Source organism: Eucyclogobius newberryi, unplaced genomic scaffold (assembly GCF_026437365.1).
Source record: "Eucyclogobius newberryi isolate DKJ021-1_F unplaced genomic scaffold, fEucNew1.0.hap1 SCAF_11, whole genome shotgun sequence".
In the NCBI taxonomy this organism is placed as follows: domain Eukaryota; kingdom Metazoa; phylum Chordata; class Actinopteri; order Gobiiformes; family Gobiidae; genus Eucyclogobius; species Eucyclogobius newberryi.
The window spans coordinates 10609390-10634464 of record NW_027315735.1 but is presented as its reverse complement, the minus strand read 5'-3'; the positions used below and the strand labels follow the sequence as shown (position 1 = coordinate 10634464).

Sequence of the window (25075 nt, the reverse complement as noted above, 5' to 3'; positions counted from 1 at the left end):
AGAAGAGATGTGAAATGTTTTTTGCTGCAAGTATGTTCTTACATCTCACTCTAGGCTTTATTCAGCAAATGTCACTGTGACGCTAGACATGTATGTGCTCGAGTTCATGTTTGAATGTTCTTTTTTAAAAATAAATGGTCTACAGTGTGAGTTTCCTTCTGAAGTAAATGTACAGCGAATTTGGAAGGAATTCACAGAGCTTCACCTTTTCCACATGTTACTGCTCTAGTCGCTCTTTTTAAGCACCTGACGCAAGTATTTGTCCTGAAACGTTAGACCAGCTCTATACTCTCCATCGGGTGCTCGAGGGTTCATGGGAGTTTGCTCAAGTCCACATGTGCTTTGTGGATCTGGAGAAGGCTTTCGACTGTGTCCCTCTGGGTGTCCTTTGGGGGGTGCTCTGGGAGTACGGGGTCCGGGGCCCTTTGCTCAGGGCTGTCCGGTCCCTGTATGACCGGAGCAGGAGCTGTGTTCGCATTGCTGGCAGTAAGTCAGACCTGTTCCCAGTTCATGTTGGACTCCGCCAGGGCTGCCCTTTGTCACCGGTTCTGTTCATTGTTTTTATGGACAGAATTTCTAGACGCAGTCAGGGGTCAGAGGGTGTCCGGTTTGGGGACCACAGGATTCCATCTCTGCTGTTTGCAGACGATGTTGTCATGATGGCTCCATCAAACCCGGACCTGCAACATGCACTGGGACGGTTTGCAGCCGAGTGTGAAGCGGCTGGGATGAGAATCAGCACCTCCAAATCAGAGCCCATGGTTCTCGACCGGAAAAAGATGGCTTGCCCTCTCCAGGTGGGTGGGGTGTCCTTCCCCCAAGTGGAGGTGTTCAAGTATCTCGGGGTCTTGTTCACGAGTGAGGGAAGGATGGAGCGCGAGATCGACAGGCGGATCGGTGCAGCGGCTGCAGTGATGCAGTCGCTGCATTGGCTCTCGAAGCCCTCGGTTTGCTCTTGATTTACCGGTCAACATATGTTCCTACCCTCACCTATGGTCATGAGTGTTGAGTAATAACCGAAAGCAGTTTCCTCTACAAGGTGGCTGGGCGCTCCCTTAGAGATAGGGTGAGCAGCTCAAAGTAGAGTCACTGCTCCTCCACGTCAAGAGGAGCCTGCTGAGGTGGCTCGGGTATCTGTTACGGATGCCTCGTGGGAGCCTCCCTGGGCGAGGAGTTGGAGGAAGTGTCCTGGAAGTCCGTGCTTAGACTGCTGCCCCTGCGACCCGGCCCCGGATAATCGGAAGAAGATGGAGGGATGGACGTGAGTATTCACAGCGTTTGCCATGACACCAGGGCCGGCCCAAGCCTTCAGGGGGCCCCAAGCGAAAACATTTTTGGGGGCCCCTCACCACGTCATCAGAATCAGTTTTATTGCCATTGTCGGTAAACAATTCACATATGGTAACTTTCTTCAACGCAAACAAAGCGCACCAAAACTCCAGGGCATCCGTTTGCCAGTTAGTTTATTCTCAACACCTCACAAGCTCAAATATTGATAACTTAAATCCCACAATGCAACTTGGTATTCCACTGACATCACTTCTACTCCCTGTACAAATAACACACATCCCAGATATGTTTTTGGGCGTATTTGTGGCCGTTAAGGGTCGACAGCCACATTACCACATTAGTTTAAATGAATGAACAGGGGGGTCTGCTGCATTTTAATGTGGTCCAGCCGGCTAAAGTAAGAGTAAAATGTTGAGGTTGTAATGCTATAAAATGATGTGATGAAACTGTGCCAGGAGAAAATGATTAAAGCCAGTTATTAATACATTAGTGTACTTAATTACTCAATACAATATTGGCTATGATAAATAATTATGGTCAAATTGATTCATTTTAACTGAAAATGTAAAAGTAATAGTTATCCTTACTAATTTATCTTTTACTGCTCCCAACTGTTCCTTCTTGCTAAAGTGACAAAACAAGTTATATTAAATTAAACAAATGGCATAAGCATTGCTTGATTAACAATTAACACTGATAAAACAGTGCAAACATGTTATTCCCAGAGAATGAACAGAACTAGAAGTGAAGGTCCAAATCTAGCTATAGTGAAGAGACTGCGTTTCTGCAACTTTGCCACTTTTGTATAAAAATATATAGTATTATTCTATAACAGACGTAATTTTAATATGTCTGGTTATTTTTCACTATCAATTTATTATAATTTATAACAAATAGTCTAATGATGCTTTTTAAATAAATTGAAATGTTTTATTGCTGTATTAAAAGTGAATTACAATATAAATGTTTGTTCTGATCAGAACATCACACACTGGACTCCTGCATGAAACAATGCTGCGATGTGATTGGCTGATGGACCTTACGTGCATAAACCTTTACGTTCCTCTTATTGAACGTTAAGAAGTCAAAGTGAAACAGACATCACGAGTCACGATTGATCTCACACATGGTGATGTGAGAGAGAGGGACGCAAACTCAAACCTGCTCATCTCTAACTGAGGCTGCACAGGGGCCCGGGACAGGGGCCGCACACTGTTCACTCCAAAGTTTCACGTCAGAGGTTCTGGACGAGACGGCGCTCGTCCGGACCGGATCTCCGCCTCTTAGTGACCCGGGGCATAGACGCCCCTCACCGGCCTCACCTGCAGCTGACACTGCCTGGCTGGTGTAAATGTTAAACTTATTATCTTTCATTCACACATATTGTGCGCGGGGCAGAGCTCTCGTCGCCTCCAGCCTGAGCAAACTAACGTGACAGAATCGTGTTGTTTCAAACAGCAGCATTAACCGTCTCTTTGTAAGAGAAGTTCAATACCTGGAGAGTGTTGTTGAGTTTGCAGTTTCTTTACATCGTCAAGAAGTTTCTTCTTTCGTTTTTCGGCATCGGGGTATATTCCTCTGGACATGAGGACCACGCAGGGACCACGTTGTGTTGTGTTTATGTTTAGCTCTCGTTCTCCTCGCGCACAATGAAGTTGCCCAATCAGCGCAGGTTTGGTGTCTTGGTTGCCAGATTGTCATTACAAATAAATGCGGTTTGTGTGTTATATGTTACTGCTGTGTGCGCTGCCGCGCCAGCAGCGCTACTACACTAGTGGCGCACGCTGCGCTTGCACTTCGCATAAGACGGGTTGCCAGATTGGGGGCCCTCTTAACGCCTCGGGGCCCTACGCGGCTGCTTAGTTCGCTTATAGGCTGGGCCGGCCCTTCATGACACTCAGAATTGAGCTACATTGGTTAGGTACATTGTACATTAGGTACATTGTTTTTCCTCTGATCGTCCTTGAGATGCTTCTACAACTTGATTGGAGTCCATCTGTGGTAAATTCAGTTGGACATGATGGAAAGGCACACTACTGTCTATAGAAAGTCCCACAGTTAACAGCAGTGACATGCATTCAGGGGAGGCAGAGCGACGATATAAGCTCTGTACTTCCATATTCTGGAAAATGTGTGAAATATATTTCTGAAACGTGTTTAGGCTTTAGAATTCATTATAAAACAGCAGTAAAAGTTATCACTCGGTAAGGCAAACAGTACGCCTGACTCACGGCAGAGGGTGCTTCTGACCCCCTGGACTGTTGCACTATCTTCTTTATTTTTATTTACAATCCGGCTTATCAAAATGGAAGTACAGGTAGGTTAGACCATACACTTTTATTTTGGCTTGACATAGGCTCAATTGGAATTCATTTTGAACTTAAATAAAATATGTGTCACATGTTTGTGTAAATGCTGATATGAGGTATATAGCATAACTCATTGGCAGTTGTCAATATCAAAATGTTCAAGGTGCTTTTCTGGGTTCATTCTCACTTGTAAATCAGACTGAAAGAGTCAGTGCCTCACTAGCCATGAACCTGCCACTAGTTTACCACTAGTCAGAGCACAAACCAAGCCTTGAAGTACAAGGAACTGGCTGTAGACCTCCGGCACAGGATTGTATCAAGGCACAGATCTGGGGACGGACAGAAACATTTCTGCAGCGTTGAAGGTTGCTCTGAGCACAGTGGCCTCCATCATCTAAATGGAAAAAAGTTTGTAACTGTTTCTTCACAAATGTGTTTGTTGTTGGCGTGAGCTAAAAAAAGTGACTTTCTCAAAGTTTCAAGCCCCTCCCCCGAGCGTTACCGTGGAGCTTGTCCTGCCCTTGCACTCAGCTTGACAGGTAGATAACCGTCATCTCCAAAAAACACACTGTTGTTCCTTTTAGCTGGGTTTTTAATGGCTGCATGGCATGATGAATGAAGAATGAATGGAAAAACTGTAAACAAGAAACACAGAATAGTGTGTATGAGCTTTTTGGACAAGTAAAAGTACAATGCAATCAAGAACAATCAAGACTCAATACGAAAATGTTCACAGTAAATGTGAATATGAGCTAATATGCTAATGCTAGCATGCGGCGCAATGTGCATGTGGCTAAACACACACATTAGCAACATTTCCTTAACACTCAAAATGTAACAACATACAAATGGTGCGTTCTAAGTGCACAGTCATAGGTTGTGTTATTTGACCAACATACAGGCTGTGCTGGCTCAGGACACAGCGTGGTAGAAAGTGCTTGACTTTGCGTCTGAGCTAGCACTAAACAGGAAGTGAGAAACGACGCAACTTTCCGTTTTATAAAATAAACGTAAACATTTAGAACTTCTTACAAATAAATCATAAAAGCATATAAATGTGTTTACAACATAAAATAACCCCTGAATGGCTCATAAGAAGCCAGAACAGAGCTGATCTCACTTATACATTATATATTGCTTAAAAGAGCTACGATGAGAGGCCAATAAGCATACATTTATATTATTGAATCCATTTGTGGCAATCATATTTTATTTTTAAATTAATACGCTGTATTGAAGGGCAGGCAAGTTAATTGTTATAAAACCGAATTTTCCTCTCACAGGAATATATATTTGCAAGTTTAAACATAAAAAAATAGAATATAAATGTTTCCTTTCTTTTTGATGATAATAGTGAATAATTGTAAAATTGTGATACTCCTCATGATAATTGTGACTCTAAAATGAATATTGTGACATCCCTATTCTAGAGCTGGGCCTGGCCAAAATGATCAATCGGGGGAGAAGGGCCTTAAGCCGCGTACAGACCGCCGCGGCCGTTTCGCGCCTGACGCAGAATTTGAGCGCGTGTACATTTGAAAGGTTTACGCACCCGTGCGCACTCGTGCCGGTCGCGCACATGCGCAGTAGAGGTGTTGTCGCATGAGCAGTGGAGTTGTTGTCGGTGTGGACTTTCAGTGTGTAAAATGGCGGTTATCGAGAGTGTTGTTTTCGCGTTTTTGGTTTTCAAACCCGGAGGGGAAATACATACGTACGTCCGTCACTGGAAATCTGCTCTGATTGGCTGCTGCGGCGGCTGCGGCGCATCTGCTGCAGAGACCTGAACATATCTGAACACGTCGCGCCAGCCGCTTTGGCCGCCTCAGCGCGCCCAAAGCGTCGAGAGCGTAAGAAAACGCACCAATTGCGCCGCAAAAACGAAATCGCGCCACGGGAAACGCACTACGCACTCGACGCGTTTTTACATAGACTTTGAATGTAAACCGGACGCTTTGGCCGCGGCGGTGTGGACACGGCTTTAGTCAGAGAGGTGACCAAGAACCCAATGGTCACGCTGCATGTCTTTGTGGAGAGAGGAGAACCCTGCAGAAGAAGAACCATCTCTGCAGCCCTCCACCACCAAGCCTGTGTGTTAGAGTGGCCAGAGAGAAGCCACTTCTCAGTAAAAGGCACATGACAGCCGCCTAGTCCTGAAGGACTCTCATACCAAGAGGAACTAAGATCTCTCTCTGATGAAACAAAGATTGAATGTTTTGGCTTGAATAGAAGCGTCATGTCTGGAGGAAACCAGGCTCCGCTCATCACCTGACCATCCCTACAGTGAAGCATGGTGGTGGCAGCATCATGCTGTGAGGATGTTCTTCAGCACCAGGAACTGGGACACAAGTCAGGGTCAACAGAAAGATGAATGCAGCAGTGTTCAGAAACATCCTTAATGAAAACCTGCTCTAGATTTCCATTACTGTAGAGATAGCACATGGTCTACTCTAGGCCAACAAAGACAAGAAGATGATAAAACCCAGGGGACTAATAGAGGAAATGCACCTGACGTCACTGGTCACGTGATTCAGAGTAGCGCCGCCCATGTGGACTGCAAAACCACTACAGGGTACACGCACTGTGATGTCGGAACTTTCTTCAAATTATGAACTTTCTGAATACGCTGCGAGGTTTTCAGACCCTCATAAAGAGCGTTACTTATCAAAGATTTGTGAGATAGGATGCCCAGACTCCTACTCCCTGCCAAAAGCGATGTTACAGCCAGTGTTTTCTGTGAGTCGCGGCTCTTCTGCAGTAACATTGACGCTACCCAATATACAATTACCTGATCAACAAATCGTCTTCTTACTCTGCGGAAGCGCTGAAAAGCGCTGAAAAGAGCTTGGATGGCTATAAATACTTTGTGGCTGGATGGATTAAGGAACTCTATCTGAAAATGCCGTCTTCATCAACTTGCCCATACGAGATCATTAGCAAAGTAAGCAATTTCAATTCAACCTCCCATCAGCACTACACTACTGAAATCATATTTCTACTGCCACGAAAAGTGTGCAAAATACATTATGTATAGCTACTTGTAGCCGAGGCAGGATGACTCCATTGAGCTCTAATAAACGCGAGCACTGGACACTAAAAAAAAGAATAGGTTGTAACTTGTCCTGACTGAAGCTAATTCTTGAGAGCTCCAACAATGAGGACCTTGAGGAGTTGCACCATGAAACCTTTCTCTTTGAGGGTCTTGCTTAGCCAGGAGAATGTTCAATAGTTTACAATTAAATGTCTCCTTCACCATGCCACCAGACCATGTTACAGGACAAATCTGTGGCGAGGGGCGCATGTTTTTATTAATATAGGCCTTATTGAATAAATGGTTGACAGATTTAATTTTTAATTCCGTATTGAGGAACACTACAGGAAATATCTCCATGGAGAGGCATAGTGCAAGATTCCATGAAAATAGAAAGTTAAAACCATACTTTGGAACATTTTCCATGCAGATGGATTGTTTTATGCCATACTGTGGTGTATCATAGCTAAAGGATCATGCTTTTGTTAGTCTTATTTTTTGGCTTAAAGGTGATTTACTGTGCCTTTAAGTAGTCTAATTGAGGTCTATTTTCAAGTGGTTTAAATGTTTCTTTGTTTTTTTTGTTTTTGTTTGTTGTGAGCACGACAAACACTCAAAACAATTGGTTTTAGAGAAGCTTTACACGTCCGGGCCCAGCTCGTTAGACAATATCAAATGTGTGAGACAATCATGGCACTTACATATGTATTTGTCCTTTATGGTCAACGACCTGACATGTTTCTAAATTCATCAAGTTGAACTTCAGCGTGTTTCCTAGTTTTTTTTAATATAACTTAAAAGTCTGGAATCCATTTATAAAAAAATGTGTATGCTAGGATGGGTTAATTTTTGTTTGAAAATAATATTGTTTTAGCTATGTTTAAAGTAAGGGTAGAATTCTAACAGCTTTTGAACGGAAGCAAGGTTGGAAAGATTATGATTATTTCCTCACTGAATCGCATAAAAAAAAAAGAAAAAGACCATTTCTATCTGTGAAGTTGTGTTTCCTGAGGCTCTAAAACCTGCCATTGTCATCCCTGTATTTAAATCACCCCATCAGCTGTCAGTGAATGAAAGTAAATGAAAACACTGCGGTCACTCTGGACCACGTCTGGACACATCCATGATCATCTTCTTCTTCTTTGGTGTTTTATGGAGGCTGGTATCCAAGTGTTACATTACCCCCAGACTTTATTAGACTTAATTCTTTAGACTTTATTACCCCCCCCTTTGTTGTTGTTGTTCTTCTTCTTTGGTGTTTTCTGGCGGTTGATATCCAAGTGTTACATTACCGCCACCTACTGTAGTCTTCTTCTTCTTCTTCTTCTTCTTCTTCTTCTTCTTCTTCTTCTTCTTCTTCTTCTTCTTCTTCTTCTTCTTCTTCTTCTTCTTCTTCTTCTTCTTCTTCTTCTTCTTCTTCTTCTTCTTCTTCTTCTTCTTCTTCTTCTTCTTCTTCTTCTTCTTCTTCTTCTTCTTCTTCTTCTTCTTCTTCTTCTTCTTCTTCTTCTTCTTCTTCTTCTTCTTCTTCTTCTTCTTCTTCTTCTTCTTCTTCTTCTTCTTCTTCTTCTTCTTCTTCCTCCTCCTCCTCCTCCTCCTCCTCCTGGAGGACTCTGGGGGCGTTATGAGCTCCGCCTCTGTGACGTCAGCACGCTGTGTGCGTCAGTCTCCTCTGGATCCGTCAGTGGAGCTTTGGGGATTTAGCGCAGAGCAGGCGGTGCGCACTGAAACAAACACAGAAAAACGCGCTTGGAGCTCATATTTACGCTCAGAATCTCACTTTCCTGCAGGGCTCGGCTCACATGTGCAGATCTGACCGGCACAAGTGCTTCTGACACGGGCTAAAGAGCCAGGAAGGAGCGCCGCGGCCTCGGCTGACAGGCTAACGGCGCAGGCCCGAGTAACTAGCTTTGGACGGAGCTTACTTTTGTCACTGGCCAGAGCAAAACAAGGTATGGAGAGAGTACGCAACAAACTAGAATCTGTTGTACGTACTTAACTTACTCTTCCCCCGCTGTGTTACGTTAACCAACTTTATGTGTTAAACTTGCGTCTGTCTGGAGCTTGCTAACTGTTACCCAACAATGACCATCTCATGCAATAGTTTCCAAACTTTGATGCGCATTCATAGCGATATCAGCTCCTTATCCTGCCAAATATGCAAGAGTTTGTGACAACGTGAGGCGCGTTTTGAAGTTTGGTAAGTTTTTCAGAAGAGTGTTAGCTTTAGCCGCCTGAAGCTAATGCTAGCGTTAGCCCGCTCTCAAAGTAAACAGCAGAGACACCGCAGACTCACCGCGGGCAGCGCCGCTCACGATCCCAAACAGACCCAACAAACCCCGCCCACCCGCGCCAACACGCGCTGTAGTTGTAGGACGAGTCACTTTATTTACCTGTAGCTCCTGCGCGTTCTAATGTAAGTCCTGCGCGTTCTAATGTTCTAATGTTAGTCCTGCGCGTTCTAATGTAAGTCCTGCGCGTTCTAATGTAAGTCCTGCGCGTTCTAATGTTCTAATGTTAGTCCTACGCGTTCTAATGTAAGTCCTGCGCGTTCTAATGTAAGTCCTGCGCGTTCTAATGTAAGTCCTGCGCGTTCTAATGTAAGTCCTGCGCGTTCTAATGTTCTAATGTAAGTCCTGCGCGTTCTAATGTTCTAATGTAAGTCCTGCGCGTTCTAATGTTCTAATGTAAGTCCTGCGCGTTCTAATGTAAGTCCTGCGCGTTCTAATGTAAGTCCTGCGCGTTCTAATGTTCTAATGTAAGTCCTGCGCGTTCTAATGTAAGTCCTGCGCGTTCTAATGTAAGTCCTGCGCGTTCTAATGTAAGTCCTGCGCGTTCTAATGTAAGTCCTGCGCGTTCTAATGTAAGTCCTGCGCGTTCTAATGTTCTAATGTTAGTCCTGCGCGTTCTAATGTAAGTCCTGCGCGTTCTAATGTTCTAATGTAAGTCCTGCGCGTTCTAATGTAAGTCCTGCGCGTTCTAATGTTCTAATGTTAGTCCTGCGCGTTCTAATGTAAGTCCTGCGCGTTCTAATGTTCTAATGTTAGTCCTGCGCGTTCTAATGTAAGTCCTGCGCGTTCTAATGTTCTAATGTAAGTCCTGCGCGTTCTAATGTAAGTCCTGCGCGTTCTAATGTAAGTCCTGCGCGTTCTAATGTAAGTCCTGCGCGTTCTAATGTAAGTCCTGCGCGTTCTAATGTTCTAATGTAAGTCCTGCGCGTTCTAATGTAAGTCCTGCGCGTTCTAATGTTAGTCCTGCGCGTTCTAATGTTAGTCCTGCGCGTTCTAATGTAAGTCCTGCGCGTTCTAATGTAAGTCCTGCGCGTTCTAATGTTCTAATGTAAGTCCTGCGCGTTCTAATGTTCTAATGTAAGTCCTGCGCGTTCTAATGTAAGTCCTGCGCGTTCTAATGTTAGTCCTGCGCGTTCTAATGTTAGTCCTGCACGTTCTAATGTAAGTCCTGCGCGTTCTAATGTAAGTCCTGCGCGTTCTAATGTTCTAATGTAAGTCCTGCACGTTCTAATGTTCTAATGTAAGCCCTGCACGTTCTAATGTTAGTCCTGCGCGTTCTAATGTTAGTCCTGCGCGTTCTAATGTTAGTCCTGCACGTTCTAATGTAAGTCCTGCACGTTCTAATGTTCTAATGTAAGTCCTGCGCGTTCTAATGTTAGTCCTGCGCGTTCTAATGTTAGTCCTGCGCGTTCTAATGTTCTAATGTTAGTCCTGCACGTTCTAATGTAAGTCCTGCACGTTCTAATGTTCTAATGTAAGCCCTGCACGTTCTAATGTAAGCCCTGCACGTTCTAATGTAAGTCCTGCACGTTCTAATGTTCTAATGTAAGCCCTGCGCGTTCTAATGTAAGTCCTGCGCGTTCTAATGTAAGCCCTGCACGTTCTAATGTTCTAATGTAAGCCCTGCACGTTCTAATGTTCTAATGTAAGTCCTGCGCGTTCTAATGTAAGTCCTGCGCGTTCTAATGTAAGCCCTGCACGTTCTAATGTAAGTCCTGCACGTTCTAATGTTCTAATGTAAGCCCTGCGCGTTCTAATGTAAGCCCTGCACGTTCTAATGTAAGTCCTGCACGTTCTAATGTTCTAATGTAAGCCCTGCGCGTTCTAATGTAAGTCCTGCGCGTTCTAATGTTCTAATGTAAGTCCTGCGCGTTCTAATGTAAGTCCTGCGCGTTCTAATGTTAGTCCTGCGCGTTCTAATGTAAGTCCTGCACGTTCTAATGTTCTAATGTAAGCCCTGCGCGTTCTAATGTAAGCCCTGCACGTTCTAATGTAAGTCCTGCACGTTCTAATGTTCTAATGTAAGCCCTGCGCGTTCTAATGTAAGTCCTGCGCGTTCTAATGTTCTAATGTAAGCCCTGCGCGTTCTAATGTAAGTCCTGCGCGTTCTAATGTAAGTCCTGCGCGTTCTAATGTAAGCCCTGCACGTTCTAATGTAAGTCCTGCACGTTCTAATGTTCTAATGTTAGTCCTGCGCGTTCTAATGTTCTAATGTTAGTCCTGCGCGTTCTAATGTTCTAATGTTAATCCTGCACGTTCTAATGTTCTAATGTTAGTCCTGCACGTTCTAATGTTCTAATGTTCTAATGTTAGTCCTGCGCGTTCTAATGTTCTAATGTTCTAATGTTAGTCCTGCGCGTTCTAATGTTCTAATGTTAGTCCTGCGCGTTCTAATGTTCTAATGTTCTAATGTTAGTCCTGCGCGTTCTAATGTTCTAATGTTAGTCCTGCATGTTCTAATGTAAGTCCCTGTGTTAAATGTGCTGTCCATAAGGACCGCTGACCTTCAGTGCGCAGGGCAGTGACCAGGATCAGGACTAATCGTCCAATAAAAGAATTGTTTTTAATAATGTTAGTTATCCAAAAATTATATTATATTTTATAATAACAAACATGGCAGAAGCATTAAATTAAGATGTCAAAAATGAATTCTCTAGAGTTAGCTATGTTTTTGGCCAATATTTGGTTTGGGTTCAATGCAAGTCCTTTCAGAGGCAATTTGCTGGGGTCCGGACTACAAAACTGCACCACAATTTTATTATTTATAGCCAATATACAAAAACAACTCTCAATGACACAATTCAGCAGAAATCGATTGTTTCACTCAGGTAAATAAAAATAAACCAACATTGCTCTCTCCAGACTCTAAGAAGGAGACCTAGTCCTGAACCAAGACTAAACACACTGTAGGTCACAGCGGGTTTAACCGGGACCGGAGCGCGGGAGGCGGGACCGGAGCGCGGGAGGCGGGACCGGAGCGCGGGAGGCGGGACCGGCAGGCTGCGAAATGCCCGTATGCCCTAGGGGCCCGTAGCCCCTAGTCCCTCAAATCACTGGCGGGCACAGGGTTTGAATTAGGAGGGGGGCCCCGTGCCCCTGTATCGAAATTCCTCGGGGGAAAAAAATCAAGATTCAACTAGTAATTTGGCCATATTTGGAGCATTTTCATCTCTTAAGTTTCATTTTGACAGACATGCCACTTGGCAGTATTCTCGCTTCTCATTGGCCGAGCGGTGGCCGTGATCTAATTTCGATGAAAGCGGGCATCTGATTGGCCGCTGCGTTCGGGTCGCGTTCGGGTGTACTCGGCAGTGTTGTGCCTGAACGCGTTCATTGAACGAAAGTTCATGAAGCTACTATTTTAACAATACTGATACTTGATTTGAGAAGATTGATTCAGAATATTTATTATAAAAACATAAGATCTCCTCGCTGTGTCTGTACTCAGGTTATTTTGTAAACTGTGATTTTATTTATTCCTGCTGCAGAACATATAAGATCTCCTTGTGTCAAATGTTGTACACAGTATTTATTTTGTATCTTAGAAACCTTATATTAAATTAAACAGTATTGAAAGATCATGATCTCTGGTTTATAGGAATTCAGTATTTGTGCTCTTCCTTCATATCAAATAAAATATAAAAGTACTTTAAATTGTTTTACATGCTAATAACGAGGTTTAAAACAACTAATTTATCTTGTTCTTACGACACCGCAATACCGCGCTTTTGGTCCCCTGAAATTGCTGGGGGGCCCCTAACTTTTTTAGATAGGGGCCCCCCCTAACCCCTAATCTATTTCTCAGCCTGCCGGGACTGGAGCGCGTGAGGTGTAACCGGGACCGGAGCGCGTGAGTCCAAACCATAATCACAGTCCAGTGGTCCTGAATAACCACTACCACAGGGACACTTAGGACCAACTCTCCTTACTGGGCAATATGGTCAGACAAAGGGTCCGTCATGGACCTCTGCTGCTGTACACAGTGGGCCAGAGATTATGTGTTTTTCAGACTTCCTTGCAATGTGGTCCGGCCCAGGGTCCATATTGATAAGTGGGCTGGATATGGCCTGCGGGCCACCATTTAATAACCCTGAAAATAAAGGCCTTAAATGTGACAGCACTGCTCCTTATGTATGTGCCAGAGCTGCACCATTTGTGAAAAACAGATTTTTCTGACAAGAATTATGATTTTTCAATAGGATTTTGTTCAAAGTTGACATTTAAATGCAACTTGACTTTGAATTTGAATGCAAATTGACAAAAAAGACTGAAATAGGCCTATGTTGGTAATTAGTCAGCAGTTTGTGAGGAATAAGAGGATATTTAGTTAATTCATTATACTATCCATCCATCCATCCATTTTCTACCGCTTGTTCCCTTTTGGGGTCGCGGGTGACTGGAGCCTATCCCAGTGACTTCGGGCCTTAGGGGGGACATAGACATTACAGACAGTTCACTCGCACATTCATTCACTAGGGCCAATTTAGAGTCACAACACATGCATGTCTTTGGACGGTGGGAGGAAGCCGGAGAACCCGGAGAGAACCCACGGTAACACGGGGAGAACATGCAGACTCCACGCAGAGAGATCATGCAATGTTGGTCTGGTCCGGGAATCGAACCCATGATCTCCTTCTTGGGAGGCAAGAGCGCTAACCGCCTTTGCCACCCTTCATTATACTAATTATACTTATATTATTAAAGTTGGTTGTCCTTTTCAAGTTATAATTTTTCATAACTAAATTAATGGGTCCGTTGTTATCTCGAGTATTGACATTTTCTTTTGAAAGAGTCTTGCTGGCGTGAGAAGTCCAGTTAGATGTTGATAAAACATCAATCTTTATCCGTTTACTCGAGCACAAAGTTGTGCATAAACGTGATGTAATGAGCGAGTGACGTGAGATTCTGAAGTGCTTTGGAGAGCCTGATCAGACGATTCAGAACACAATATGAGAGAAAAAGCTTTATGTTTAATAAAATTATTTCAACAAACCGTAGGTATCATAAGAACTTAAACTTGAACACAAACGTAACAGACTGAAGGATAAAATATGACATTTAAAGTTACATTTTGACAATAAACAATGTTGGAATATTGACAAAGTGTTAACCAGTATTGCAAAGTCCATATTTTTTCAATATATTGTACAATGATTAAAACAACATCAAAATTAGTAGATATTTCAATAAAAAATACAGGCCATTAAAGCAGTTAATTATGTGCTCATTATGTGCTGGAATAAGAGTTTTTATAGCACCTGCTCTGTACAAGGCTTTTATTTACAAGGCATTTAGTGTCTGTCAGAAGTGTAAGTGTTTGTGTCTGTGCTGCAGGAATGAGTGATGACCTCTGTGGTAGTGTCCGACAGCGGAGGGAACATCGTGGAGTACGTCACCGTGGTGGAGGAGGCCCAGCCGGTACGTAGAAGCTGTGCTCAGCCAGGACCATGAGCAGAAGAGGGTGAAAAACAAGCTCCAGACTCTCAGGCTCTTCTGCTTCATGTTGGGGGTGTTAGAGGAGAGGACTCTCAGGCTCTTCTGCTTCATACCTCATAAATAGTTTATAATATATTTCTAGAATTTCTGTGTGCTTATAAGTTTGTACACCAATCCTTTGAGGCCCAGGCAAACCACAGAAGCTGAGATTAAAGCGCATGCCTAATTTGCATAATAAACAAACTCTGCCTTAGGCGTGTCATATGTTACAATCTTCCAGAGATATGACCGGGATTCATGTAGTTGTGTGAGCAGCATGAAGACTGACCAATGGGACCAACAGGAGTGCTGCATCATGGACTGTAGGTCAGACCATGGTCCTGGTCAGTCTTCAGGCTGTAGGTCAGACCATGGTCCTGGTCAGTCTTCAGGCTGTAGGTGTCCGGCCGTAGGTGTCAGTCGGCTGTAGGTGTTGGTGAGTGCTCAGGATGTTCTAACAGTTTTTGTGTGTGCAGTGTGAGCAGGCTGCAGACGATGAGGTGGAGGCTGTGCTGGTGACGGGCTCAGAGGGAGAGGTGGAGCAGACGGTGGTGCTGCAGGACGATGACTGTCCCGCTGTCATCGTGGAGGAGGTGCCCAGTGCCCAGGTGGAGGAGTGCTACTCTGCCCAGGTGGTGGTGTACGGAGATGAGACCTACCTGATGCAGGACGTGGCTGAGGAGCAGGAGGTGGTCACTGAGGTGGTCACTGAGGTGACCGACACCGGTGAGTAACGTCTTCATCTGTGGAGCGGGCGTACACTGGAGACAGACCAGAGTTTGTGATCTTCACATAGTTTTTACACATCACAAATTTAACAATTGTATATTTACAAGAGCGTTCTAAATGAAATACATTTAAATAATTAATTAAATGTGTAAGTAGATGTGATGTCTGATTGGAGCACTGTCCCTCCTCTCGTGTGTCCACAGTGGAGATGTCGGCTCATGACATGGTGTGTTTCGATAAGACGTTTGAAGCAGCAGAAGCTCTCCTGCACATGGAGTCTCCCGGGCTGCACAGTGAGCGCGGCTCAGGTAAAGTCTACACAAGCGCTGCACCATCACCATCAACACACACCAAACACACGCAACTCAACATGAGCCCTTCACTGTGATTTGTGTAGATCAGGGGTGTCCAAACTGTGGCCCAGGGGCCAAATGCAGCCCTCAGACCATTTTTTTTGGCTTCATGCCAAGTTGGCCCAAATGACAAAAAGTAGTAGTTTTTACTGTAAAAATGTGTTCATGTTATACCAATCTAATTTTAATGTTCGAAATTGTATTAAAGTTGTGGAGGTGCATCAGTACTAAATAATATAAATGTAAAATGCAACATTTTGAATGGTTCACTTCATTGTCAGTAGAGCTGGGTTTCGATTCAAATTTCAAGAATCAATTCGATTCCGATTTTTACGTTTCAAAATCGATTTTTTTCGATTTTTCAGATCCCATTCGATCCGATTTCGATTCGATCCGGGGGTTAATGTTATTAAAAATGAAAAATGTATTTGAACCGTTTCCTTCACTTCATGACTGTGTAGAGAAGCAACATTTTCAAACTAGTATTAAGTCAATATTAAACAGCAAATCTTACAAGTATTGGTAGTTACTGATGGAAGACTGATTAATGGTCAATCTACCTTCAAGAAAGATAAGCCAGGAATCCTGAATTATCTTTCTTGAAGGTAGATTGAAGTTCACTGAGGGAAATGTAGAAAATAATTTGAATTTAAAAAAAAAAAAAAAAATTAAATAAATAATTATATATATATATTTATATTATAATATATATATATATATATATTTATATTATAATATATATATATATATATATTTATATATATATTTATATTATAATATATATATATTTATATATATATTAAATAAATAAATAAATAAAAAATCGATCTTTGGACGTACGAATCGGTCATTAATATGCGAATCGATTAAAAATCGGAAAATCTATTTTTTCAACCCAGCTCTAATTGTCAGGTTGTTTGTGGCCCTCTGTGAAAAAAGGTTTGGCCCCCCCCTGGTGTAGATGTGCTGTAAAAAGGAGACACTGCAGTGACACAGAAAGCTGTAAAGCAGAGGACAGTTTGGGCTCAGCTGACCCCGCCCGAGAGGAGACACACCGTACTGATGAGCAGACGACTGAAGACATTCAACATGTTCACTTGCTTTGTTTGCCGCGCAGATTCAGAAAGTGTTTTAGCAACACACTAAAACAAAGTGGCTCCAGCCTCCAGTTCATCACAATGCTCTTGTGCAGTGTTGGTTTACCGTCTGACATGCACTAGAATGCAGGAGATGACAGATATTGTACATTCCCTGGAGGATGACACAGGCCACGTATGGCTACATAATTGCGACTTTGATAGTATCTAGTTTAATGCAAGTTGCCTGAGTTTCACAGGCTTTATGGCTAACAATCACTGCAGTGTAAATGCCTCATAATGACGTGCCCATGTCACAGTGTGTGCTCTGTGGCCCAGTGGACTGACTCTGTCTGTCTGTCAGCAGACGATGTGATGATGGAGACTGTGGTGGAGGTGTCCACAGAATGTGCACCCATGGAGGAGGAGGAGGAGGAGCCGTTTCCTATGGCTCCTGACTGTGAGCCCTCAGCCAAGAAGAAGAAAGGAGGTGAGCCTCTCTTTACTCTTTAATCTGCTCAGACACTCGTGTATTCATCATGTATGTGTCACAGGACGCAAGCCCAAAACTCACCAGCCAGCCTCCAACGGTTCCTTTGACCTGGGCATCAAGAAGAGGCCCAAAGAAGGCAAAGGTCAGTGCAGCAGCAGCACCACTGCCCACAGGGCACTGGAGGAGGGGGCACAGTTGTGCAGCAGTTAATGCTCTCGCTTCACAGAAACGAGGTCCTAGGTTTGAATTCCAGGTGGTGGCGGCCCTTTCTTTGTGGAGTTTGCATGTTCTCCCCATGTCTGTGTTCTCCGGTTTCCACTCAAAACATGTACAATAAGCTCCTCCCCTCTGGGGCCAAGACTCTCCTGAAAAAGATGCTACATCTCAGTGGGACTTTCCTGGTTAAATAAACCAAAAGCTCTTATCTGTGATTGTTTAAGATCTAATGGGTCTCGTTTCAGAAGATCATACATCTTTTATTTGATACACCTGTGGATATTGATCAATAATTGTCATGTCTGTGTCTTATCATGAGTCAAGACGATCTTGCTGCATATGGGTCACAATGAACTATTCTGTGTATTTTCTCTGTTTTAATCTTTCATTTTGTTTCCGTTGTATGTATATTGAATGTGTGTTGTAGGGAACACAACATACTTGTGGGAGTTCCTTCTGGAGCTGCTGCAGGACAAGAACACGTGTCCTCGCTACATCAAGTGGATGCAACGAGACAAGGGCATCTTCAAGCTGGTGGACTCCAAAGCTGTGTCCAGATTGTGGGGCAAGCACAAGAATAAGCCCGACATGAACTATGAGACCATGGGCCGGGCGCTGAGGTCAGCACTCCTCACTTTAACTTAGTAAAAGCCCTCAGGCCTCTGCAGCTCTAACCTCCTCACATGTTGGCAGGTACTACTACCAGCGCGGGATCCTGGCCAAGGTGGAGGGCCAGCGCCTGGCTTACCAGTTCAAGGAGATGCCCAAGAACATCCGAGTCATCGACGAAGAGGAGGTTGCCGAGTCAGAGGATGCAGAGGCCGCTCAGCACCTAGCTCTCCAGCAAGGGAGTTGCACCCTGACTTCCAGCCCTCAGCCTCAGCAGACCTACGTGACCGTGATCCCTGCCAATGCCGCGGCCAGGTCAGACTGCTCACTGCACTAGGGATGTCACAAGACACCTCAGGACACATTTGACCATTGTTCACACTTAGTTCTATTTTTGAAATATGCAGTGTATTTTAGAAGTTATAGCTACAAACATATTCATGAATGCAAAACTTTTCTTTTCTGAAATAATAAATTTAAAGACATAGGACCATTTTATTCACCTGGCTCTGCCTGTGTATCCCTCTGACTTGAGTCCTGATCCGATTGGTGTCACAGGAACATGCTGAGAAATCAAACGGATATTAAATCCAGTCAGAGAAAAGCACAGACTTTCTTCCCCGTCTTCAAATACACAAAGCGTTTCTGTGTGTACGTTATAAAAAACAAAATGGTCCGTAAATCTGCTAAAATAGGCCAAAGTCCGTCTGTCGGCGTCGCAGACCTGACGTGTCCTGACCAGATGATTCTCAAGAGTTTGTTCAACAAATATCAAGATTCAAAAACAGTCCTTTTGTTTTGTTTAATATGAGTTCAGCCTGACATTCTGGGTGGATTGACCTGATCCACATGTTCACCGCAGCTAAAGCCCTCCAGCCCTTTGGACAGTCTTGGGCGCAGTCGGTGTTGGGGTCAAAGTGTCAGTATGTATGTGGCAGAGAGTGCGTAGAAAGGCATTTGTGTGCGTTTGTTTGGAGATGGCTTTTACGTACACGTCACCTCAGGACACGTCTCCCCAAACAGCCCCAACTGCACCATCATCTGCGCTGGCAGCTTTGCCACAGGAAGTACATGCTCTGCTGGGCCTTCTTGATGAGGGCGCTGATGGTGGGCTCCCACTTGAGGTCCCGGGTGATGGTGGTGCAGAGAAAGTGGAGGGAGTCCACAGTGGTGATGGGGGAGTCTGTGATGGTGAGGGGGACTGGGGGACTGTGACTTTCCTGAAGTCCACGATCATCTCCACTGTCTTCTGGGCGTTGAGCTCCAGGTTGTTACTGCTGCACCAGGACACCAGCCGGACCACCTCCCTCCACCAAAGCAAGTTCCTATGTTTGTGAATTATGTTAATTGACAATGGCAATAAACCTTATTCTGCTTCTGAAACAGGTCATGTAAATAGCTTGTATACCAGTCTTATTAGAAGAAAAGTGACATTTCTGTGAACTGGCGAAAGGCATCGTTTGTGGTGTATCATGAGGCACAAAGAGGAGAATGAGCCATAGACTCTCCTGGTAGCGCGGCTCAGCGCTGACTCACGAGCCGGACTAATATTTCTCCGGCGTGCACTGAGGATTCCAGATGGTATTTTTTGAGGCCGTGAGCCTCGTTGTGCTTTCTTTTGTGGATTAGGCCTTAGTTTTTTATTACTTGTTTATGGATCCGCCGCACTTAGATTATTGATTTCTACAATATAAATAAAACAAATAATTATCTTTTTTAATTTTTTTTTTAATAAAGTACCGCAGACAATGCAAAATGGCATTAAATGAAATATTAAAAAGCGGTATTAAGTCAAAAGATAGGAGCGTGTGAAGCAATTTTTCGTCAAAATCCTGCAGGAGTTTGTGACTGAGCGAGTCCGTCCCTGCGCGCAGCCCCGGGAGAGCATGAGAAGACGCGTGCGCCCGTTTCCTTGTCTGCTAGGCGCAGCGCTAACTCCTTTATATCGCAAATACACATTTTAAACTCGTTTACCACATTTTCTCCAGCGCGTTTTGCCATGACTAAGGATGCACAGTGTCAGTTCTACCAATGCAAACCACGCTAAATCTGCTGTTACACGCTCCTGCGTGTCGCGTCCCCCCCTCCTCCCGTGGTGCCTTTGGGGAAAACAAGGAAGAAAAAATCTTTGGAAATTATATTTATATTTTGCCCGCCTGTTCAATATATTTAATTAAAAAATCCGTAAACCAAGTAATAAAATAACTGCGGCCTTAGACCTTTTTTAACCTTTACTTGGACAAAGTGCGGTGGAAGATGTTGACTCACATTAGTTTTGGCGCCTGGCTTTGGAAGCACATTTAAGATGACAAGTGTTGCTTGGATATCCATCGACCTTTAACCCCCGGGGACATCCAAGGATATTCAGAATGGCCCCACTCTGTGGACAAGCCTTAGTTTATGTGTGGATGTGAGTGCAGCCTGTGACGTAGGTCAAATTTACTGCCCAGAGGCCCTTTGGTAACTACACTGGTCCGCCTACACCCAGCACGTTTTACAAGTACAAGTACAAGTACAAGTACAAGTACAAGTACAAGTACAAGTACACCTGTGAGCGACTCGCTGCTCAGAGAGGGAGAGAAGGGTCTCTACAGGTGGACCAGGAGCCCCCACGGAGCACACACCGCTCCAAGAGCGGGATCAAGTCCCTGGAGAACTAAAGAACTGCAGTCACTCTGTGTCAAAGAACCAAACGCACAAAGCTCTGGGTGCAGCTGTTGGACAACGGAAAACCTCTGCATTGAAAGACTGAACCGTGCGTAAACGTAAAGAAGAACATTGACCCAAGGAGTTTACACAGAATAAACGCGAACACGGGTTCCACCTTTTATAAAAGTCTCCAATGTGTCTTACAGCCCAGCTGCAGCAAGCGCAGGCTCAGGATTCTTTTTCACTGTAAGCCCTGCCTAACTCGCTTCCAAACCCCCACTATTAACCCACTGGTTTGTGGGGGTCGCGAGGCAAGAGCTGGGGGCCTCAAGATGTACTTAATATATATTTTTATTGGAAATGATATATTTTAGTGAAATTTGTTAAAATAACACATTATTAATTAAACCTGAAATTAAACCTGATTTTAAATCGTTATGCAGGTTGAAATGATGACGGCAATTTCAATTGGCAGCGGGGGTCCCAGATCGGTTGCACTTATTTTGGGGTAATGACCTGAAAAGTGTGGGAACCCCTGGATCAACCAACTGTATCCTGATATCCTCACTAATAAAAACAAAACTGTAAATCTTGACATCCCTAGTTTAGTATCGTATAGAGCTGAGGGTAATTTTTGTTCTCTCTGTTGTTCTCTCTGTTCTGATCTGTGTTGTTCTCTCTCCTCCACAGGCCCATCCGAGCCATGCCTTTGGTCATGAACTCCTTAGGTCAGGTGACCCTAAACTCCTCGTCCCTCTTCACCACGGCCTCGGGCCCTGTATCGGTGGCTGGCACTAACAGCAGTCCCAAGCTGGTGATCCAGACTCTGCCCACAGTGCTGCCCGGGGCCTCTAAAGCCGGGGACAAGATAACCATCATCACCATCCCGGCCAGCCAGCTGAGCTCGCTGATGCAGGCCACCTCCTCAGGCACGCTCGCACAGCTGTTTCAGGCCAAGACGGCCACGGTGCAAATGGCCCCGGGCCGGCCTCCTCCTCAGCTCATCCTCGCCAAACCTGCAGCTGTTGCCCAGGCGCTGCCCCAGCCCCTGCCCCAGCTCTCTGTGCAGGTGTCCCCTGCCCCGTCCACACACACAGAGTCTGCAGAGGGCCCCCCAGAGGCCCCCACGTCATGAGAGCTGCAGGACTCAGACTGTCACAGCCGCACTTGTACATACACTTTTGTAATCCGCTGAATATAATGCCTAATGAGACTTTGTACAGAGCCTTTTGATACTCGCTACATGTATCTGACCTAGTTTAGTCCTTCTGTCCCTCGCACTGTCCAGCAGGACGCCTCTTTTTTTACTCCTCCAAAAGGGACTAAGAACCATGGGCTCACCTTCAAAATACCTATACTATTTTCTGTACTGTGTAATGAAGTAGATTTTACTTAACTGTATTATAAAATACATATGTGACCAAAGTGTACACTGTGCTTTTGTTCTTGCCCTCATGCGTTTCGTGTTTAGAAATCTCAGCCTTTTACAGATGCAGCACTTTTTTTTATTTCAAATGAACAGTCCGTCCCCAGAGTGGGACAGCCAGGATCCCGTACACTGAGCCCTCTTGTGGCCAGACACCTCTGCAAGAGGTCAAGTAGAGGACTCCTGACCCGCATATTACGGGACAGGGGTCTGTGTGGGGCCAATACTGTCCCAGGGCTGCAGGGGAAAGCACATGGCACAGTGTGAATGCAAACCATGAGCGCAAAGTTTCCCCTGGTTTGCAGTGTCCGAGGGCCTGTAATGTTCAGGCGATCTCTGAGAAGGACCTGCTGCACCTGCTGCACCACAGAGCAGTTCTCCAGTCCAGATCTAATGTAGGCCTTATCCGTGCAGTGGGCCCTGATAACTTTGCTTTAAGGCAAGGCAAGTTTATTTGTAGAGCACATTTCATACACAAGGCAATTCAAAGTGCTTCACACAGCAGGAAAAATGCATTAAAATCACAAAGAAAATACAGAAATACAATATTATTATTTGACATTGCAGCATGACAGGCGTCTCCGAGATGGACACATCACGTTTGGATTGATTTGTTCCCATATCTGCGCGCTTTCTGCAAACTGCACACGTCTGTGCTGAGCGTATGTTTCTTTTACGACGACTGATGTGTGGCGCTTTGTATCTTTACCCATGGACCTAGTCTCGTCCGTCCCTCCCTAGAGCAATTAAGCATTCTCCTTGTAGGTCATAAGCAAAGGGCCAGAATGTGGCTAGAAAGTGGGTTCTTTTCCCCCAACCTGGGGACTACTATTCAATAATTGTTTTCTATTCTCAATTATGTACTTTAACTGGGGGGAAAAGTTCTCCATCTGAATCTTGCCAGCTTTTGAGAAAATGAGAGGCGAAGCCAAAAAAGTGATATATGGGTCTACACCCGTACCCTTGTAATTTTACTATTCTTCAACGAATGTGAGTGAAATTTCAGATTCCTATAGAGCTCATTCACCGACGTCACAAAACCACGTGATCGTATACTGCGCCTCCATACTGTCCCTCCCTTGTTGCTGTCAGTATGCACTGATGGAGTGTGGAAAGTGATCTCAAACGTAAATTATGGAAGCCTCGGTGCTTTCAGATTCCACAAACTCTTTGGAGGAGCTACACAAAGGTCGATATTTAGAAAAGCTGTGATCAATCAACTCAGATCCATATTTGATGCCTAAATCACAGTCTTTCGGATATCTCCTACCCGGAGATTTACGATCCAAGCCCACTGGTCCGATGGTTCCAATTTTGAACAAAGGGTCTACGCGCCTAAATAAAACTGATGTTAATTCTACAGCGTGCGCGGAACACGATAGACTTGATATATCCGGAGCTCCAGCGCAGGCAGCGGTGGTGAGTCTGCTCCCTCCGCCGCGCGAGTGACAATTTCAGTTCAACTACAAATGGTAACTTAAGAGATATAAAATTACTACTACATAGTCTGATCGCTTGGTTCCCAGTTCAAACGTTTTATCGCCGCTTTCCCATCTTTCCGGGTTTCTCTAGTATCCGACAGAACTTCAGATCTCTCCGTTTATCTTCCCGATTGCTGTACCAACTGCCACACATACCTTCACTATTTTGATTATAGTAAAGTGTCCGATATCGAGCCTCTTCGTTCCGTGTTTCGTCGTAAATCGAAGCAGACAGACGCAGTATCGAATTGGCTTGTGGTGGTAAACACGCACTGCACACGGACAATATGGCGAAACAAGCGCTCCTGTGACGAAGCGTGAACGAGACATTTCAACTTTCTTAAGGGTAGAAAAGTTTCTCCTCTCCTTTAGGCTTAGTTAACGAGTAAATCGAAATGCAAAAGTACACATTTTGAAAAAGCGACCATAATTGAAAGCACCATGAAATTTTGTGAAGTTTCTATTAAATGGAAATCCGAAATCGTAGGAGAAATTCAGTTTCCCATGTTCATTATCTAAGCCTTAAGGAATCGTCGAAAATATTGTTTAACCCTCTCCATGCCAATGACGGTAAAATTTTACTTCAACAAAGATCATTTCCAATTCGATTAGAATATCCACTGGAGTTGGCTAGGTGAAGCCGTTTAACATGTCATAATGTCGACTTATAGAAATAAGAAAGCATACATTTGTTGATATGGCCAAGAAATCTTCATCTTGCTCAAACAAGTCGACAACAAATAGTTTGTGATGTTTATACGACTTCGCAAAGTCGCGCTCGTCTCCGTCTACTTCTAACCATCGTTTGGTTTCAACAAGTGTCCTCCACCGTACTCCAGTCAGTGGTTGTACATCTTCGTTTTTAACACTAACTAGATGTATTATGCAGTCATAGTCGTTGCGTTTGGCTGAACCGTGCTCTGTGGGCGCAGCCAGGTTTGTTCTGGTCACGCCTCCGCGATGCTGAAAACTACTCGCTGATTGGTCGCTGTGCCGTGGGAAATGCGGAGAGCTGGCAGGAATTAAATGGAGAACTTTGAAATCTTGGATGATATAACGATGGAGAATTCATTTCAATAGTTAGATTTTAAACCCTTATCGGCGGGAACAAATGTGCATGCTAGAAAAACTTTCTTATGGCCTACTGTGCCTCCAAAGGATTAAAACAATAAAAATGACTGTTCTCCCCAGATTTCTCATCTGTTCAGACTCTCGCGATTCCCATTCCCAACCGGATGTTTGATATGTGGAATAAAACAATTTCAAGATTTTTGTGGCCAGGCAAGACACACTGTAACTGATTCCAAACTACTTTACAAACATCAAAAGAAAGAGGCGGGGTTTGCCTTGTCTTTTGATCCAGAATGTGAAGCTGAATGGTGCTCATATTGAGAGTAATGTTGTGCCGGGGGTTCCTGTACAGGCCTTATAGTGAGAGTAATGTTGTGCCGGGGGTTCCTGTACAGGCCTTATACTGAGAGTAATGTTGTGCCGGGGGTTCCTGTACAGGCCTTATACTGAGAGTAATGTTGTGCCGGGGGTTCCTGTACAGGCCTTACTGGCAGATGACAGACGCTTGAGTCATTTGATCAAGTTAAGATTCCCCGGGTCAAATCTGTGCTTACAACATGTGTAGAGACAGTGTGACCCTGT

General features: G+C 44.3%; 1 protein-coding gene across 1 annotated transcript; it reads left to right on the top strand.

Annotated features, from left to right (window-relative positions):
- Positions 1 to 8287: 8287 nt before the first annotated feature.
- Positions 8288 to 21940, top strand: LOC140349421 (ETS-related transcription factor Elf-2-like). Its single transcript, XM_072435738.1, has 9 exons — positions 8288 to 8576; positions 14250 to 14333; positions 14867 to 15116; positions 15323 to 15427; positions 16916 to 17038; positions 17103 to 17183; positions 17685 to 17877; positions 17951 to 18181; positions 21206 to 21940. Exons 2-9 carry the CDS (start codon positions 14259 to 14261, stop codon positions 21648 to 21650), a joined length of 1503 nt encoding a protein of 500 aa, XP_072291839.1. The 5' UTR covers positions 8288 to 8576; positions 14250 to 14258; the 3' UTR covers positions 21651 to 21940.
- The last annotated feature ends 3135 nt before the right edge of the window (positions 21941 to 25075 follow it).